This window comes from Natator depressus, chromosome 1, assembly GCF_965152275.1.
Source record: "Natator depressus isolate rNatDep1 chromosome 1, rNatDep2.hap1, whole genome shotgun sequence".
NCBI lineage: Eukaryota > Metazoa > Chordata > Testudines > Cheloniidae > Natator > Natator depressus.
In genome coordinates, this window is record NC_134234.1 from 22,528,601 (window position 1) to 22,547,968 (window position 19,368).

General features: G+C 44.3%; 1 protein-coding gene across 3 annotated transcripts in view; it reads left to right on the forward strand.

Moving 5' to 3' along the window:
- Positions 1-3,475: 3,475 nt before the first annotated feature.
- Positions 3,476-19,368, forward strand: part of CCDC83 (coiled-coil domain containing 83) — a 49,899-nt gene continuing 34,006 nt past the window's right edge. For 2 of the 3 annotated variants that reach the window (XM_074956136.1, XM_074956120.1), the window contains exons 1-2: positions 3,476-3,591; positions 9,508-9,630. In XM_074956136.1, coding sequence (XP_074812237.1) covers positions 9,545-9,630 — 86 coding nt within the window. In that variant the 5' untranslated portion in view covers positions 3,476-3,591; positions 9,508-9,544. Of the gene's footprint in view, positions 3,592-9,506; positions 9,631-19,368 lie in introns of those variants that run through there. The other variant, XM_074956127.1, reaches the window with a different exon arrangement.

The window sequence follows — 19,368 nt, forward strand, 5'->3', positions numbered from 1 at the left end:
ACCTATGACTTTGTGAAAAGTGTTCACAATGATAGGGGTGTTTTTGTCTTTTGTGATTTTCCTGTGACAGGTTTCAGAGTGGTAGCCGTGTTAGTCTGTATCAGCAAAAATAACGAGGAGTCCTTGTGGCATCTTAGAGACTAAGTTCATTCAACAGCATAGTGATTGTCTGGTTTCACCCACATAATTGTTATTGGGGCATTTAGTGCACTGGATGGGATACACTACATGTTGTGATAGGCATATGTAGGATCAATGGATCTTAAAAGGTGTGTTGTAGGGGGTGTTGATCGTTGTAGCAGTGGAGAGATGTCTGCAAGTTTTGCATCTGTTATTCTGGCAGGGTCTGATGCCGCTTTGAGTTTGTGTGTCCCAGCCAGTGAGGAGCTTGCTTCTGATGATGAGGTTGGGGGATTGTTTGAAGGCCAAAAGTGGGGATTCAGGAAAGATTTATTTCAGAATGGGGTCCCCATTGAGTATGGGTTGTAGTTGTTTGATGATACCCTATATCGGTCCCAATGTGGGTTGGTAGATGACAACTAGAGGTGTGTGGTTGAAGGAGGTTTTATTTCTGTATTGAAGCAGGTTCTGTTGGGTTATTTTGATGGCCCATTCTATTATGTGATCTACTTCTCTAGTGGAGTGTCTTTGTTTGGTGAAGGTGGTTTTGAGTGTGTTAAGTTGTATATCCTGGACTTTCTCCTTAGAGCATATTCTGTGGTATCTGAGCGCCTGGTTGTCTATAACAGATTTCTTGATGTGTTTGGGATGGTTACTGGATCTGTGACGGTAGGTGTGGTGATCCATGCGTTTCTTGTATATGGCTGTCTGTAAGGTTTTACTGTTGAAGCTGATTGTGGTGTCTAGGAAGTTCAGGCTCATGTGGGAGTGTTCCAGAGAGTGTTTAATGAATGGGTGGTGGTTATTGAAGTTGTGGTGGAACTCTATGAGGGAGTTTAAGCTGTCTGTCTAGAGAATGAAAAAATCATTAATGTATCTCAGGTATATGATTGGTTTTTTGGTGTATTTGTTCAGAAATTCTTCTTCAAGGTGGTCCATAAAGAGGTTGGCATATTGGGGAGCCATCCTAGTATCCATGGCTTTGTCCAAACCATGGGAAAAGTGTTTGTTGTTGAATGTAAATTGTTATGGGTGAGGATGAAATGGATGAGTTTGGCAACTTGTTTAGGGTGGATATTTGAGGCAGGTGGCTATGTCGTCATTATGAGGGATGTTGGTGTCTAGGGAAGTGACATCCATGGTGGCGAGGATGGTGTTCTGAGGGAAGTTGTTAATATCGTGGATTTGTGGAGGAAGTCATTTGTGTCCTGGAGGAAGCTGGCCCTTTGTGTGGTGAGTGGTTTGAGAATGGTTTCTATGAGTCCCCATAGTCCTTCAGTAAGAGTGCTGTGGCCAGATATGATGGGTCTGCCTGGGTTCCCTTGTTTGTGTATCTTGGGAAGCATGTCCTTGTGTGGTGGGCTCGTGAGGAATGAGTTTGTAGACAAAAACACCCCATCACCTGTGTGTGTAAACACTTCACAAAATGATCACTCTATATCTGATCTTTCAGTCCTCATCCTTAGGGCCTGGTCTATACTACAGAGTTAGGCTGACACAAGGCAATTTACGTTGACCTAACTGTGTAAGTGTCTACCATAAAATTTCGTACATGCCAACGTAACTGCCCCACTACACTGACTTAATAACTCCATCTCCACGTGAGGCATAGATCAATGTCGATGTAGTTAGGTCAACGCGGTGTCAGTGTAGACACTGCACTCCTCACATCAAATGTTACTGGCTTTGAGAAGCTGTCCCACAGTGCCCCACACTGACAATACAATCAGTGCAAATGCTCCTGGTGAGGACATGCACTGCTGACACAAGAAGCATAGAGTGGACATGCAAAAGCGATTTAATTACTGGCGCGTCTATATGCCAATGTAATTTAGGTTGACATAATTTTGTAGTGTAGACATGCCCAAAGGAAACCTACACAACACTTTCAAAAGATGAGCCTGGAAGCATAAATTAATTACTCTGATAGACACCAAACAACATGCACTGAACAGAGACACTGAATTTATGGCTTATTACTACAATCTATAACCTACTATCCCCTCTTTCTGTTCTATGGTTGCAGAAGTGTTAACGGGCCACTCTATCTTGAATGGTCCCTTACAATATGTGCCAATGACTCATGCTAAACAATCTGTTCCACCTGGCATTTTGCTGTGATGCTGGGAGTTCTTTTCCCAGAACTGAAGAAGAGCTGTTTTGGCTCAAAAGCTTGTCTCCCTCACCAACAGAGGTCCAAAAAAAGATATTACCTCATCCACCTCGTCTCTCTAATATCCTGAGACCAACACAGCTACAAGTATGCTGCATACAAGGATTATGATGTGGTGGATTTTCTACCATGATTGGATGTTTTTCTCATAGATTTGCTCTAGTTCAAACAGAAATTAATTCAGGGCAGCCCTACGGCCTGTGTTATACAGGAGGGCAGACTAGATGATCACAAAACCCTTCTAACTTTGTAATCTGTTAATTTGTTAGTGTGACTCCAAAGAGAGTTTGTAAAGCACTTTGGGATCATTTGGACTGAAAAGTGCTACCAGCATCTATCATCTATGTAGGTATAAGGTATAAAAGTATAATTATCTCTTGCTGAAACCAGGCCTTTACTTGTCTAAATATTTGTCATTCGGTTTTACCATTTGTTCATTTTGTGTTTCATCTCATATGTATTACATTATTAGTAATGTTTGTTACAGTAGTGGCTAAGGGCCAGCTGAGAACAGGCCTCCATTCTGCTAAAGAGTGTACAAACACAGAGTAGAAGCTCTTTGGGGCAGGGACTGTCTTTTTGTTGTGTGTTTGTACAGCAGTAAAGACAGTGGGAACCTGCTTTGTGCCCAGGGGCTACCAGGCACGACAACAATACAAACAACAAGAAGTTCCAACGCTGCAATACTGGCACAAGAGTTGGGTCGGCTCTTCCCTCACCAATTCCTCAGGAGAATCTGTGAATTCCCACCCCGGGGGGACAATTCTGACCTCCTGAGAGGTGTCTGTGGCCCTGTCTGTTGCTGACCTTCAGCAAATCACAGAAGAGTCTGAAAGCAATTTTGGCAGGTGCTTGTGCTTGGCCCCAACCCTGCTGCCTCCTTGTGGGTACAGAGGGCCCTTCCCCGGGGGAGCAGGTACTGAGGTAGGGAGTTGGGGAGATGCATGCTCCCTGCACAGCAAAGGCAGATAGCTCTGCAGATGCCGTTGTCCTCCATACGAAGTGTGTGTGTGGGGGGGATCGGGGTGCTGCAGAGCCCCCCAGAGCCCGACTACTCGAATGGGGCGGGGATTGTCCCCGCTGCTTCCCGCGGCAGGCTGCAGCTCCCGCACGGGCCCACCAGGGGGCGCTGCTTGAACGCTCACACCACAGCCGCGGCGGCGGCGGCGCGGCAAAGGGCGGGGAGCGGGTGGGGGCTGAGGTTGCCCCAGTGACCGGAGGAAGTTTGGGCTGAGGAGCCCGAGCGAGGCCGGCCGCGGAGCCCGGGAAGTGGGGGCGCCCCAGCCGGCCAGGCCCGGGTAACTGCCCCGCCGTCCGCCTGGGCCCGCGGCAGCTTGGGCGGGGGGCGAAGGGGACCTGTGGGGCCGGGCGGGAGCGGGGGGGGGTCAGGGAAGCGCCAGGGTGGGAGCGGCCTGGGGTGCGGGTGGGTGACGGCAGTGATGGCGGGGGAGCGGGTGGGTGTTGGTGACGGTGGTGGGGTGCGGGTGGGTGACAGCAGTGATGGTGGGGGTGCGGGTGGGTGACGGCAGTGATGGCGGGGGTGCGGGTGGGTGTTGGTGACGGTGGCGGGGGTGCAGGTGGGTGACGGCAGTGATGGCGGGGGTGCGGGTGGGTGTTGGTGACAGTGGTGGGGGTGCGGGTGGGTGACGGCAGTGATGGCGGGGGTGCGGGTGGGTGATGGCGGGGGTGCGGGTGAGTGACGGCAGTGGGGGTGCGAGTGGGTGACAGCAGTGACGGTGGTGGAGGTGGGGGTGGGTGACAGCAGTGGTGGCGGGGGTGCGGGTGGGTGTTGGTGACAGTGGTGGGAGTGCGGGTGGGTAACAGCAGTGATGGCGGGGGTGCAGGTGGGTGTTGGTGACGATGGTGCGGGTGCGAGTGGGTGACAGCAGTGACGGTGGTGGGGGTGCAGGTGGGTGACAGCAGTGATGGCAGGGGTGCGGGTGGGTGTTGGTGACAGTGGTGGGGGTGCGGGTGGGTAACAGCAGTGATGGCGGGGGTGCGGGTGGGTGTTGGTGACGGTGGTGGGGGCGCGGGTGGGTGACGGCAGTGATGGTGGGGGTGGGTGTTGGTAATAGTGGCTCAGGGTGCAGGAGGGTGACAGCAGTGATGGTGGGGGTGCAGGGGGGTGTTGGTTATGGTGACTGGGGTATGGGTGGGTGAGAGAAATGGTGTCTGAGGTGCAAGTGGGTGTTGATGACAGCTGAGGGCGCGGGTGTGTGACAGCACTGATTGCTGCATGTTGATGGTGACTGGGAGTGTGGTGACAGCAATGATGGGTGATAGCACTCACGATGTGGGTTGGTGCGTGTGGCTGGGGGTGCAGGTGGGTGTTGGTGGTAGTGGTGGGTGTGCTGGTGCATGACAACAAGGATGGGTGGGGGTGCAGGTACATGTTGATAGTGGCTGAGGCTGCAGGAAGTAGACTGTAGTGATGGTAGAGGTTTAGGAAATAACAGTGGATACAGTACGGGACTATGGTTGGGGGCACAGTTGTGTATGACAGGTGGGAGATGCAGAGCCTGTGATGTGGTCGTAGAGTGTGAGGGTAACTGACAGTAGTTGAGGGAGCAGGTTGTGTGTGACAATGTTTGAAGTGTAGTGTTAGTAGTGGGGGGCACAGTTGATAGGGATGGTGGCAGTGATGGTTAACAAAATTTGGATGTGGGTGGTAATCATGCTGATGGTCACAGTGATGGGGTGTGTCATGACTGTGATGGTTACAGTAGTTTGGCTGTGGTGGAAGAATGAGTATTGCTTATGGGTGGGGAGATCACAGCAGCAGGAGTACTGATTGTAATGGTGGTGGTGGTGTTAGAGCTGTGACTGAGGGTATGTCTTCACTACCAACGTTAAAGCGCTAATGTGGCTGTGTAGTCGCGGCACCAGCGCTGGGAGAGAGCTGTAGAAAAACCACCCCCACAAGGGGAGTAGCTACCAGCGGTGGTGCACTCTCTACACTGCCACTTTATAGAGCTGAAACTTGCATCACTCGGGGGTGGGTGTGTTTTTTCACACCCCTGAGCGAGAAAGTTTCAGCGCTGTAAAGTGGCAGTGTAGACAAGCCTGACAGTAGTTTGGGAGAAGATAAATAAATCTTCATCGTTCTGTAAATTTTCTTCTTGTCTTTAAATCTGTAATCAATTCTTAGCCCCCAGAAATGTATCCTGCTCCCTCTCGTCTATGTATTTTTCTTCGGTTTGCATTATCTATTAAATGTGTTATTACAGTATGTTATTCACCTTGGTCTGGCCTGGAGGCTTGTGTGATGTTCACTTCACTGAAGGAATTTCACAGATAAATCACTCGAGCTCAGCTGTGGCTTGAGCTTCAGAAACAAGCACTGCCAAAAACTTGCTGCTTGAAATACTTTCTTGACCCCTGTATTCCGCACTAAGCATGGACGCATGGAATCTATTTAGAGCAATACCCAGAGACCATAAATATGGAAGAGACTGGGAGGAGGTGTGAGGGCGGGGGAAGAGAACGATCCGCCATTTTCTATTTCTTAGGAAAATCATTACAGTAGATGCACAGATGGAAAAGGCAAATGGTTATTTTTTCTCCCTTTGATTCTGTATTGTGAAATGAGGATGCCCAGAACCTAACCTGATCTTGCCTGCATTTCCGAACAGGTTGTGCACCCGTGTGCTTGAGCTGGAAGTTCCAGAGAAGCCTAAGAGAGTCAGGCATCCACTTCCCATTGAATTTCAGTAGGATTTGAGCACCTAACTCAGTTAAGCCCCTTGGAAAATTCCAGCCTTAAAATCAGCACCCACCGCTCTCTTTATTTTTTAAATCTCTGCCTGTGACCAACATTGAATTTGATCAATAAAAATGAACTTAACAAGTAATTGCAGGGGGGCTGTAGGCATACTAAGGACAGGTCTGCTGATCAAGGCCTTATACCCAAATGGGTTCCTGGGTCATGGTGGTTTCTTCATGTACAGCAGATGTTATGATGCTGCAGCAGACACATCACAATGTGGTTCCATAATGCAAATATTTACTACTGTGATGCAAACATGAAAGTGTTGATCTGGGCCCCTTTGGATAGGTCTGCACAGCATATGGCTGCAAGGATCCCAGCCCAGGTCATGTGTCCCTGCTGGGAGTTTGAAGTTTCCAGGACTAGACTCTTATGATAAGAATTAGCTGTCACTGTTAAATAATTAGCTGGGGATGGGGACGGGTGGCTGCCTGGTCTAAGCATCGGATTTGAAACAATCAGCCCTTTCCTCGAACCACATAATCATAACCAGCAAAATTGACTCAGTCCTTCAGTGCAGGTCGATTTTCTATATGCAGCTTACTCAGAGTCATGAAGATGCCTTTGAATAAAACATCAAGGAGGAGATTTTTCAAAGGCATAAATGATAGGTTCCTAGCTCCCATTGTCTTGTCCAACCCTAAACCTGCCTCTCTAAGATTGCCAGCCTTCTATCACTCTCTTTAAACTGCCGTTGTGCACTTGCCCTTTAACCAATCTACCTTCTACCAGCGCAACCAACTACTATGCCAAACAATAACCACTCATATTGGGGGAAAAATAATCTTACAAAAGCTGGAGTGTAGACTGGCAGGTTGCGTGGTCTGTGGTAAATAGTCTTTGTAGTAATAGTAAGCTTGGGACCTATGGGTGGAGGACTAGACAGTGTCTAGAATTAGGTGGCTTAAGTTCATTTCCTTGTTTTAATGGACTTGTGTTGGGTATGCTGTGCTGCTTCACAACAATTTTTGTATGTGTTAATTTTAATGGGAAACAGCCTGTCCTATTGTGGAGGTGGTGGTTGTGACTCGGAGTTAAGGCTGTATCTAAGGAGCTGCTGTGGGTTAGAGAAGCCCTGATGCTTAAGCCACCTGTTCTACCCTTTTGGGTCCGGCAGAGCTATGTCCACTGCAGGACCAAAGAATCTAGCCTGTGCTGTGTGTAATGGCATTAGTTCTGTGGACTAGCACTGACTAGTAGCAACCTTTGTTAAAGTTTTTTTTTGTGTTAATTAACATTTGGAACTCAAGCAGCTGGGCAATTTCATATTAAAATGGAAATACAGCTGAAATGTAATAATGAAGAAACTCTATAGATGTCCTTTCCTTGTGATTTGTTTTTCATATATGTATGCTATCAGCCTGTCAACAGAATCGCTGTCACTTTATTCCTGAGGTTGGCATTGCAAGACAATACATGTAGGGATTACTGTTGACATGCATATATATCCCTTCAGAAAGCAGTTTTATTCCCAGCTCTGACAATCAAAACCCATGTCAGAGATACAGCAAACATTCATAGTTCTGGGAGAATATAAGGAAGGGGAAGAGAGATGCGTACTAAGAAGTGAGCTAGAGCTGGCCTGATAAAAAATGGACCTGAAACAGAAGAAAAATGGCTAGAAAATAAACAACTGCTGGTTGGATTTGTGTGAATGAAATCATTCCTATACTAAGGAATGCAATTACTAGTTGCTACATAGGCCCCAGTTCAGGACAGCACTAAGTACATGTCACTAGAACGTAGGCACGTGCTTAAGTGCCTTCCTGAGAAGGTATGGACTTTACCATGAGCTTATGTATTTTCCTGAATTGGCGGCTCCCCACTCCCCACTAGCATGAAAGGCCTGATCCTGAAAGCATTTACAATTGGGTCTAGTGCTTACTACCATAATTTGTTCTGCTTAAGTCAATGCAACCACTCATGTTACAAAGCACTAGCAGTAGTATATATTTGTAGGATTTGGCCTTTATTTACTAATGGGACTATGGGCCCAGTCTTGTAAGCCCTTCTATATGGTTTGACTAAATAACCTCTTGAGGTTCCTTTGAGCCCTACTTTTTCAGGATTCTGTGACTGAACTGAGGTCCTAAATTTAAACTTTATAAAAGCAGGATTTTTCAAAACCTAAAATCAATAGAAATGTTTTTATATAATTATTGTTTAAAATTTCCAGTCAATATTACACATTTTTTTGCAGTGTTTGAAACTCAAATCCTAAAATATTGGACTAGAATGTGAGATTCTGACAGTGAAACCGAATAGAAAAATAAGGTGAAATGGGCTCATTTTCATTGTCCAAGTTGAAATAAATGCAAAAAGTATGTGTGTGTGAGAAGCATAAACAATAAAAAAAGTATATTAGATATTTAATCACACAATTACAGAAGTGTCGGACTGGAAGTGACCTCGAGAGGTCATCTAGTTCAGTTCCCTGCACTCAAGACAGGACTATGTAATAATGAGACCATTCCTGGCAGTTGTTTGTCTAACCTGTTCTTAAAAACTTCTAATCATGGAGATTCCACAACCTCCCTAGGCAATTTGTTCCAGTGCTTAACTACCCTGACAGGAAGTTTTTCCTAATGTCCAGCCTAAGCCACCCTTGCTGCAATTTAAGCCCATTGCTTCTTGACCTATCCTCAGAGGCTAATGAGAACAATTTTTCACCCTCCTCCTTGTAATGTACTTTAAAACTGTTATCATGTCCCCCTTCAGTCTTCTCTTCTTCAGACTAAACAAACCCATTTTTTTCAGTCTTTCCTCATAGGTTATGTTTTCTAGACCTTTAATCATTTTTGTTTCTCTCTTCTGGACTCTGTCCAATCTGTCCACATCTTTCCTGAAATGTGGCTCCCAGAAATGGACACAATACTCCAGTTCAGGCCTTATCAGCATGGAGTTGAGCGGAAGAGTTACGTCTCATGTCTTGCTTACAACACTTCTGCTAATACATCCCAGAATGATGTTTCCTTTTTTTACAGCATTGTTACACTGTTGACTCATATTTAGCTTGTGATCCACTATAACCCCCAGATCCCTTTCTGCAGTACTCCTTCCTAGGCAGTCAATTCCCATTTTGCATGTGTGCAATTGATTGTTCCTTCCTAAGTGAAGTACTTTGCATTTGTCCTTATTGAATTTCATCAGTTTACTTCAGACCATGCTGCTATTTGTAAACATAGGTAAGGACATTTGTTTTCTAAACTACTATTTTACCTCACTAAGTAACTTTTTAATATTAGGTTTTTGAAAAAATAACCTATCTGAAATTGAAAAGATTTTTGGAAAAGTGATTTGTTTTAGCCTGTGATTTAATATTATTTCACTATTTCTCTTTTCGCTGATAAAACATCCACTTTTTCAGAGCTGTTTGTTGCAGGTGCCACAGCCAGGTAAGAATGTGAAGTTATGCAGATCATTAATTTCCCTTGTTTGTTTTTCTTAGATATGTTCTAAATTCCAGAACACATGTGGCATAAAACATGGGAAAGAAGAAGAAAAAAGGGAATCAGGTTGGGCAGTTTAAAGAAGCTAGATCATCTTTCCCAGAAGCCTTGCTCACTTTTCAGTATGTTTCATAAATTTAAATTCTCAAGTTGTATAAAACATATGTCACATGTAAAACAGACAGCAAATAGCACTTACCTCAGCCAGTCGAAATATTTGCTGTTTTAACACAGAGAAATGTGATTGTGATTTTTTAATAACATTTTGTGATACAATGTACAAACTGTAAACCTGTGCATATGGGAGAAAACATTTAAAATGGGTCAAACATTTTCTTTTTTCCTCGGGTTAGAAATTAGGAATTTCTCTTGCTTGAATTTCCTCAAAAATTTTTTTTAAAGCAACATATCTATACACTTGTCCATAATGGGCTTTTTGTCTGTTAATAGTAAATTTTTGATAAAAAAAATCTTGAAGTTGACATCTGGTTCTGGTAATTGTACACTTCTAGGATTTCCTAGACTTCACATGGTTATGAAGTCACTAGGCCAGATTCTCAGCGCTGGCAGTTTGGTCCCTTGGTGCAGCTCAGGGTGGAGCACGAAGGAGGCTATGAGATACCTTTACATCCCCCAGATCCTCATGCTGCCAGGCACCAGTCTGATCCCAAGAAGTAACAGAGCAGCTTCAGGGCTGCTTAAAGTTGTGCCACTGCCAAGACCCTATGGGGGCCGTTCTGGCAGCTGGGAATCACATGAGCACAAGGGCACTCTCCTTGTGTCATCCTTAGGCTACCCATGGAAAATCCCAGTGACTTTAAAATAAAAAGCAGCCTTAATGGGGTAAATATCCAGCCCGCAGACATTCTTCAGTGAACATAAAGGACCCAATTCCGATCTCACTTACAGCAGTGTACATTAGAAGTTATTTAATGTAAAATCAATAGTTATGCTGGCCTAAAACCGATGCGAGAGATAGCAGAATGAAGGGCAGAGATTCCTTTTTTAAAGCCCAGTGATAAAGTTTTCTGAAAAGTTTCCAAGTTACCTTCTCTCTCACATATACCTCCACCTGGAATCCCAGTAAGTTTAGTGTGACTTTTAAAAGCATTTTAAAAATCATATTTCAGAAAGCTTTTATTAGGAGATGCCAATCTCGGCATACCATGGACCCCATTACTTATTCCCATTAATTCAATAGGAGCAGGATCCAGCCATGACACAGTGACAACAAAAACCCTGCTGTTGAATCTCACAAATATACCTCCTAAAATAGATAATCTTGAAATGATCTTCCCCAAATCATAGACTCCATCCTTTCTCTCTTGTGCTCCTCCTGGACTTCTTTTCAAAGACAGATTCGGATTACTGTTGCCTTGCAGTTAATGAGTTGTCATTGCTTTGAAGTATTAACAAAGATCAGAAACAGCAACAAAATAATTCCTAGTCATCAGTGTTATTTAGCATCCTCGGTAGACCTAGAGCCCTGGGCAAAATTGCAGCTTTAACATTGTATGTAGCTCTGTCTAAGCATAATTGGACTACAGATAAATCACTCCAGGATTTGAGAAACAGATGGAAAGTTGGTTACAAAGAGACAGCATCTTTGGCCCTGCCCACACAGGAATCTTCTGTCAGGTTACTAACTGGTTAATGGCACATGTGGCTAAAGGCATTATTTATTTGCATTCATCACACTGTTAATAATTTGTTACTAACTGGTGAATTTTAAGCATGCAAATCCCCTGCTACAAACAATGTTCAGTTCCTGTAACTGGTTGGGAGCACATATTTTGCTGTGTGGCTGGACACCCCAACTGTGCCTCTGTAACTAAGTTGAGTCCTTCCTCTTCCCATAGCTATGCAATCAGATATCCCACAAAATCTTCTCAAAATGTACAATCCCTGGTTATTATGGATAACATCTTCTGATGGCACAGAATCCATCAAGACCAATAGCATATTAAAGGCCTGTTCACACTACAACTTTGAATTGAATCTGTAAGTGGTCACTGGCAAGGTTGGCTCTGAAGACAGTTTGTAGCTCCACACTTCCAGCTAGGTTAATCAGCATGACAGTTAACAGTATTTTTTCACTGCTAGAGGCATATCTGGCACTTGGTTGCCTTCTTAACCAGTTCAGCACCCTATTCCCTTTTTCAGTAGAGATAGGCCTCCCAAACTGTGTTTGTGTAACCAGTGTGATTGATCTTACTTCCTAGGGAAGGCATCCCAGCATGCCTTGCTCCCTGTATCTGTTTGCATGTCCTTTAGGCATTCTGTTCTTTGTTGAGGCAATAAAAGATAGCTGAACAGATTTCTCCAGCATGCACGTGTATGGATTCAGGTAACCTGCCTGGTAGGTGTGGCTACACAAACACAGATGTCATGATGGCAGAAAAAGCTGCTGTGTGGACACAAGCTAAACAGTGTTACTTGCAACCAACCAGTTACGGTGACCGTACCTCTAAGTTACTCAGTTACGGTTAAAGATTGTAGTTATGGACATGGCCACATGGAAAGTTCCTTCATTGTAAGCTACTTGCACTGTGAAAATCTGCATGTTTGGCAGCCCTCTGTTGACTTTGAAAATGATGGAGGGAAAGCCCTAAAGTGAAAAATGTTAAAGCAGAGGAGAAGAAGGGAGGAAAGAGGAGAATATACCAATATGTTTTTTAAATAACCTGACTTACTAGCTGTCTGATTTTTTTGGAAGATGAATGACAGGAGAACAAGTTAATATTTAGCTCTGTGACTTTTATCACATTTAATTTGAAAGGAAAACCCCCCCAGCAGCAGGCAAACATTGAACAATTCACATCAACATTTGAAGAATAACAAGTACTAGTTCAATGTCTGGAAAAGGAACACAAGGCCGTCAGCAGAATAGCAGATACCTACAGATGGAGTGTCTTTTGCCAGAGTTTGCAGGACTTTGTGTAGGGTTTCTGTAGTACTGTATGAACTTTATTTAGCATTTTGCAAGGGGCACACTGGGAGCTCCCGTAGAGTAACAGACCAGATTCAGCTGAGTTAAGATAGGGGTGAATGTGGCCCAATAAATCAACAAACAAAGTAATACAACATCCCACTAAAAAACAGTCAAAATATGTTATTAGGATGAGAAAAACAATAGCTTTCTTGTCAGTTCACAGGTTTGGCAGTTCCAGCATCCAAATACTCATTTGTCAGGAGAGTCTTCCATTGACATGGGAATTGCACTAATTTATTTTTTAATCTCCTAATATCATAGTGGGAGACATGCACGTCTTATTTTTTTCCTCGGTACCTTTGTAAATCAGACCCTTAACATTTGCTTCAATTTTCTTATTTGTAAAACTGAGCATAATAGTATGTCTGAACCTACCTCTCAGATGTATCTTGAGGATTAATTTGTCAAGTTCTAAAAAACTTCCACATCTTCTTTTTCTCCCTTGGCTTGAAATTTCCTAATGTTGCTGTTCATAGATTTTTGCTATTCTTTGCATCATTAATAGAGTTTCATAATTCAACGATAGTATCAACTCACTTGTGAACTAGTGGGGCCTGGTGATGTGCCACCCGTGAGTTACCAGACCATTTTGGTACTGGATTTTAGTGTGGTTTAATACTGCTCTCTACGTATTATAAAATATTGCATGCAATATACATTATTCCAGAAAAACAGTACCAAAGAGATTGTTAATCAAGCATGTTCATTAGCTCTTTGAATCTGACATTTTACTAGACAGCCCTTTCAGAGTAAGAAAGTTACTTATAGTAACAAAAAACCCTGAAAATTTATTCTACATCTACATATTTTTGATACTGAAAAAACAGAAACAGAGACATTAATACCATCAGATCGGCCAGTCTTGAGGTCCCATTGAAGCTTCCTTCACCCATTATGATAGAAATTAAGATCAGCATCAATGTTCAGAATAGCAAAATAGACCAGAAGAATTTTGATAAAAATGAATGTAATTTAAATAGTAAATTAGTAAACAACGGGCATAGCATGCTGCGAAACCATAATCTCTTTGATCTGTAGTACATTTTTACTGTAGCCAAAGACTCCTCCATGTCTTCAATATATACTTTCCTCTTAATATTCTTAAAATGTTTAAGAGAGGATCTGAAGAATACCTTGGAGCAGATACCCAGAGTGGCATATTGACAGCAGAGTATGCAACACTGATAACTTGTAACTTACATGACTAAATCCCTGAATGATTCAAAGATCAAACTTTCAAAAAATCTCTATTTGAATAAATACACTCTAGTAGGAATGGGAAAAAAAGAGAATGATACTTGTTGGAACAGTAGAGGATCTAAGGGTAATTGGTTACACATGTCTTTATTTGGCCTCAGGGTAAGACAGTTCTGGAAAGAGGTATGACATAGATTAAATATGGTTTTGGAAATTGACATAAGTAGTAACCTAATATATTTAATATTAGGAGATTTCAGAGCTTGAGAGAATTGGCTGTGTCTACAGATTTCTGCCGGTGTAGCTATGTTGGTCAGGAATATGAAGAGGTGAGATCCCTGACCAACACAGATGTGCTGAAAAAAGCCAGTAGTACAGACACAGCATATACTGGCAAACCTGTACTTTTACTGGTATAGCTTGTTTCACTCAGGGCTGTATGCGTGGGGTGTGTGGAATAAGATATACTGATAAGAGCACAGCTTTGCTGGTGTAAGTTATGTTCACACCAGCAATGTTGTATGGGTATAGCATATCAGTATTCCTATATACTTGTAAAATACTCTTACTGTAGACATAGCCTAAGGGGAACCACTGGAAAAAGTTGTCTTTAAGAGCAACAGCTGTTACTCAGTGGATAACCAAAAAATAAAATAAAATGAGTGTCATCCAGCAAGAGGTATGAATGTTGTGAGCTGGTTCACTGCGCTAGGCTTATCAGCAAATTCAGAATAAATTACTTTTGAGGTCTGAGCCTGCATTTCTTTCTTATTCAGAGCTCCCCTGGAAGCTAACAGAAGTGTGTATGAGCAAGAAATACTGCATTAGGCTCACTGGGCCAGATTTTCAGAAGAGTTCAGCATCAAAGCAAGTGGCCAGATTTTCAGAGTTCAGAATGTTGCACGTGGAGCTCTCTTGAAAATCTAGCCATAAGTATTACAGTGGGAGCTGCTGGGTGTAAAGCATTTTTGAAAATGTGGCCCCAGCTATGGAAACAGAACCCTTGAAAATGTGGCCCAGTGTTTGCATGATAAACTAGATAACTGAACTACTATGCCTGTCCTTTATCGGTACAGTCAATACAACAGAATGTTTTACTTCAACATACCAAGGTGCTTTGCTGTTAGCCCTGCAATCAGTATGGTTTATGTATACTCCTCATCCCTCCTCTTTCTTTCCTGTAGAAATAAAATTGTAAAACAGGAAATGCAGTTTCTTAGGCCAGTGCCACAGGGAGACTCATGAAGCTGTTCATCAAGGTTTGGGAAGTTCTTCTTCAAGTGATTGCACATGTTCATTCCACTGTAGGTGTGTGTGCACCCCGTGAACAGTTGTTGGAGTTTTTTTCCCTCAGCAGTATCCACTGGGGTGTATTGAGTGCCCTCTGTCACCACGCACTCTGCATACTGGGATAAGAGGGCGAGGCCACCCCTGATCCCCCTCAGTTCCTTCTTACTGCCAGTGATGGTTGTTGGAGCAATTCCAGACTTGTTAAGTCACGTGCTTCCCTCATTTCTTTCTGTATAGATCCTGTCTGTTGTAAACTACTACTATGTTTTTAGTGCTAGGTTTGTGTTCTAAGTCTTTGACCACTTTTTATCATTTGGTACTGGGATTGGTACTGGAACGATGCCTCATTTGCCAGGGTTTCAGTTCTGCCAGACCTGCATTAAACCCATGCCGGTCAGCAACCCACTCCCACCCTGCTTGAAATGTCTGGGAGGATCCCACATTAGTGACAGATGTCACATCTGCAAAGGATTCAAGCCCTGCTCCAAAAAGATAGAGGAATGAGAGTCAAGTGCCTGCTCATGGAGGCAGTGTTTTGCCCACTACCAGAATCATCGCACAGGGAAAGCATCCCAAGTACATCAGCTTCACTATGGAGTGCTCAACAAGAGATGTCTATGGCTCCTCATTCCCATTCACCAGTACCGAAGAAAAGACTTAGGCCTTCCTCAGGTTTGGTACCTCTCTTGACTATGTCAGTACTGAAGTCAGACAGAGGTGGACACTCTACAGAGCATTCAGGGAAGTGGCTGTTCCAGGAACATTCCTCGTCTCCCAAGAGGGGATTGCTGCCTCCGGAGCCTCTGCCAGGTGTGCCGAGGCCAGCCCCTGAAGACTTTTGCAGAGCCATCAAACGGTGCCACTCCCAACCACGCCAGAGGAATATGCAGCTGCATGGGACCTGCTTAACCTCTCAGTAATGGTATAACTGGCAGGTAGAAGGTCTGCAGCTGATACTGATGTCTACAGCTCATACCTCACTGCCTTGAGATTCTGTAGTACCACTACCCAAACTTCCGCAAAGGACCATGCTGTTGAGAGGAAAGCCTCCAGTGATTTTCCTGGCACCACCATCCCCAGGCTCAGGCTACCTCTCACAGGCCAACCTGGATCTGCCCCTCAGTTATCAGAAGTATCTGACTTTTCTTCTTTGGACTCAGAGGTGAGGTCATTTGTGTGCTATCTGGGATGGAGAAAATACCCCCCATTAGAGACTTTGGGACCATAGGCCGTGCAGCAACCTCAGCATTCACCTCCTTCAAAGGGTCAATGGTCCAGGCAAAGGTGGGTTCCAGACCCATACCAGTGGCTGTACTGGACATCATGAGGCATCCCCCCTCCAGCTAGGACCTCCCCTCAGTCATCTCACTCGTTATCTTGGAGAGTGCAGAGAAGATATCGGCATTGAGTGAACCATTCTACAGGAAGTGGTACTGAGACTGGTACCAAGCAGCCAGAAATCACTTGGGCAGCTTCTCCACCACAAGTCATAGACCAATCACCTCAGATGCCTATTGCTTCCTCATCCTCATTACCAGACGAGGCTATTGAGCAGTCAAGTGACTCACCACTGCCAGAGGACCACAGGGCTCATCAAGATCTTTTAAAAAGAGCGTCCTCTGTACTTAACATTCAGGCAGAAGAGGTGAATGAAAGTTCTCACAAGTTGGTGGACGTTCCTGGCCAGGGGTGGCTTTACCAATTAATGAAGCTACCATGGAGCCAGTCAGGGTTCTTTGGTTGACACTCTCCTCCTTGCATTCCAAAGCAAAATGAGCTGAGAGGACATATTTTGTCTCCTCTAAAGCCTATGAATATTTTCACTCTCATCCTCCCACCCCTCCAGTTTCTCTTGTGGTGGCAGCTGCTAATGAGCAGGAAAAACAGCACAACAAGCTTCCACACCGAAGGCAAAGAATCAGAGACTGTATTTGTTTGGTCAGAAACTTTATTCCTCAGAAAGTCTGTGACTCAGGATTGTAAACCAACAGACACTCCTTGACCCTCATGGAGAACATTATAAAATTTAAAAACAAGTTAACAGAGGTCTGTAGACAGGAGTTTGCAATAATGGCTGAAGACGGAAGCTGGTTTCCAGAACTACTCTCCAGGACCGTTTGGATAGCGCAGACTCAGATGCTTGAACCCTGGCACCAGCTAGTCCTATGAGAATGTATTCATGCTTGCAGTCATCTGGAGGTCCAACAGACTATCCAGGACCTCCCTTCTGAAGGTCCCTTGCTGTTTTCAGAGAAAACAGCGGATAGGCTTCATAGCCTTAAAGATTCCAGGGCAATACTCAAATCCCTTGGAATCTATACCCCAGCGATGAAAAGAAAACAGTTTTGTCTTTAGGCACCAAGATTTTGTTCCCCGATCCCAAGATCCACCAAGAAAAAAAGGCAGGGGTTATAAGAGGTGCCCTCAACCACACTCCTCTTCAGCATTAGTGGGATCATCCTGTACAGCTGACTTTTCCAAAGAGGCATTTGATGGGTTGGTCTAGGGCAGTGTACCAGTTATCATAGTTCCATCAGTTTCTCATCTTTTGTTTACCAGTTTATCCCACTTCCTAAGTGCTTGGACCCACATCACATCGGACCGGTGAGTCTTAAGCATGGTGGAACTGGGATATGCCCTCCAGTTCATTTCTAACCCCCCTCCTCCCATGCACCCCACTTTAGAGATTGTCCTTCAACGGGAGATCCAATCTTTTCTTCAGGCAGGGGCCACAGAGGAAGTTCTGTGGTACCTCAGGGGGAAAGGCTTCTATTCCTGCTACTTCCTTATCCCCAGAGCAAAAGGGGGTCTCTTTTAGATCTAAGAGAGTTGAGCAAATTTCTGAAGAAAATAAAATTCTGCATGGTTACCCTAGCCTAGATTATTACTTCCCTGGAACAGGGGGACTGGTATGCTGCTCTTGATTTAAAGGATGTTTACTTCCATGTCACAATATGCCACAACCATTGGAAAATTCTCAGATTCATGGTGAATAGTTGCCATTATCAGTTAACAATAGTTCCATTTGGTTTGTCAGCTGCTCCTCCGGTGTTCATGAAGTGCATAATGGTGGTGGCAGTGCATCTACAAAAATTAAGTGTCCATATGTTCCAGTACCTGGACAACCTCATTGATCAGAGGTCAGTCTGAAACTCAAGTCCTGTCCAGCATATCCACTGTCCTGTCCATATTCAACATGCTAGCGCTCCTAGTAAATTGGAACAAATCAATCCTGAAACCAGTACAGACAATAGAGTTCATTGGGGAGTGCGAGTGTTCATTTTGTCATCTCTAGATTGCTGGATGGGCCCTCTGAAAGTTTGCATAGGGGTTCTCTTTTCCCCTCCCACTGCCAAGCCTCACTGTAGTTACAGATGTGTCATCCCTGGGTTAGGGAGCTCATACCAGGTCCCTGCAGACTCAGGGTCTCTGGACATCTTGAGATCAAAGACTCTCATAAATGTTAGGGAGTTAAGAGTGGTGCGTCTAGGCTACTTGGTCTTCCTCTTCCACATAGTAGGAAAGAATTTATTAATTTTAAGAGACAATTGAACAACCATGTTTTACATAAACAGGCAGGGAGGGGCATGTTCGACTCAGCTGTGCCAGGAGGCAGTTTGTCTCTGGGTTTTTTGTACAACTAAGTTCATCTCAGGGCTGCTTCCCTTTCAGGAAAACAACACGTTAGCAGATCTGCTGAGCAGGTCCTTTGATGATTGCCACGACTGATCACTATATCCAGGTCCATCTTCCAGCTCTAGGGGACTCCCCAAGTGGACCTGTTTGCAGCAAGAACCAACAGAAAATGCTCTCAGTTCTGTTCATGGGAAGGGATCAGTCCAGGCTTACTAATAGCTGCTTTTCTTTTATCTTGGAAGAATTTCCTCCTGTACACCTTCCCTTCGATTTCTTTACTTCATGCACTGGCACAGCTTCGTCAACACTGGTACTCAACCTTTCTAACTTGTGAGTTGAGCCTCCGCTGTCTCTCCCCTTGGATCAAGACTTAATTTCCCAGGATCATGTGCACCTGCTCCATCCCAGCTTCTGAGCTCTCCATCTGACAGCGTGGATGCTTCATAGCTGACACCCTTTGAAAGGTCCTGCTTGAAGGACCTTCAGAAAGTGCTTCTGAATAGCAGAAAAGCCCAAACTAGGAACACTTATCTGGCTAAGTGGAAGTGCTTCTCTATTTGGTCTCGTTGGAAAGGTGTATCTCCAGAGTGGGTACTCCTGAATCTTGTACTGGATTATCTTCTAGATTTAAAACTGACTTTGCTATAGCTCTATAAGAGTGCATCTGGCAGCTATTTCGGCCTTCCATGTCTCAGTGGATAGTAGATCTCTTTCCTCCAACCCCATGGTCACCCAGTTCCTAACA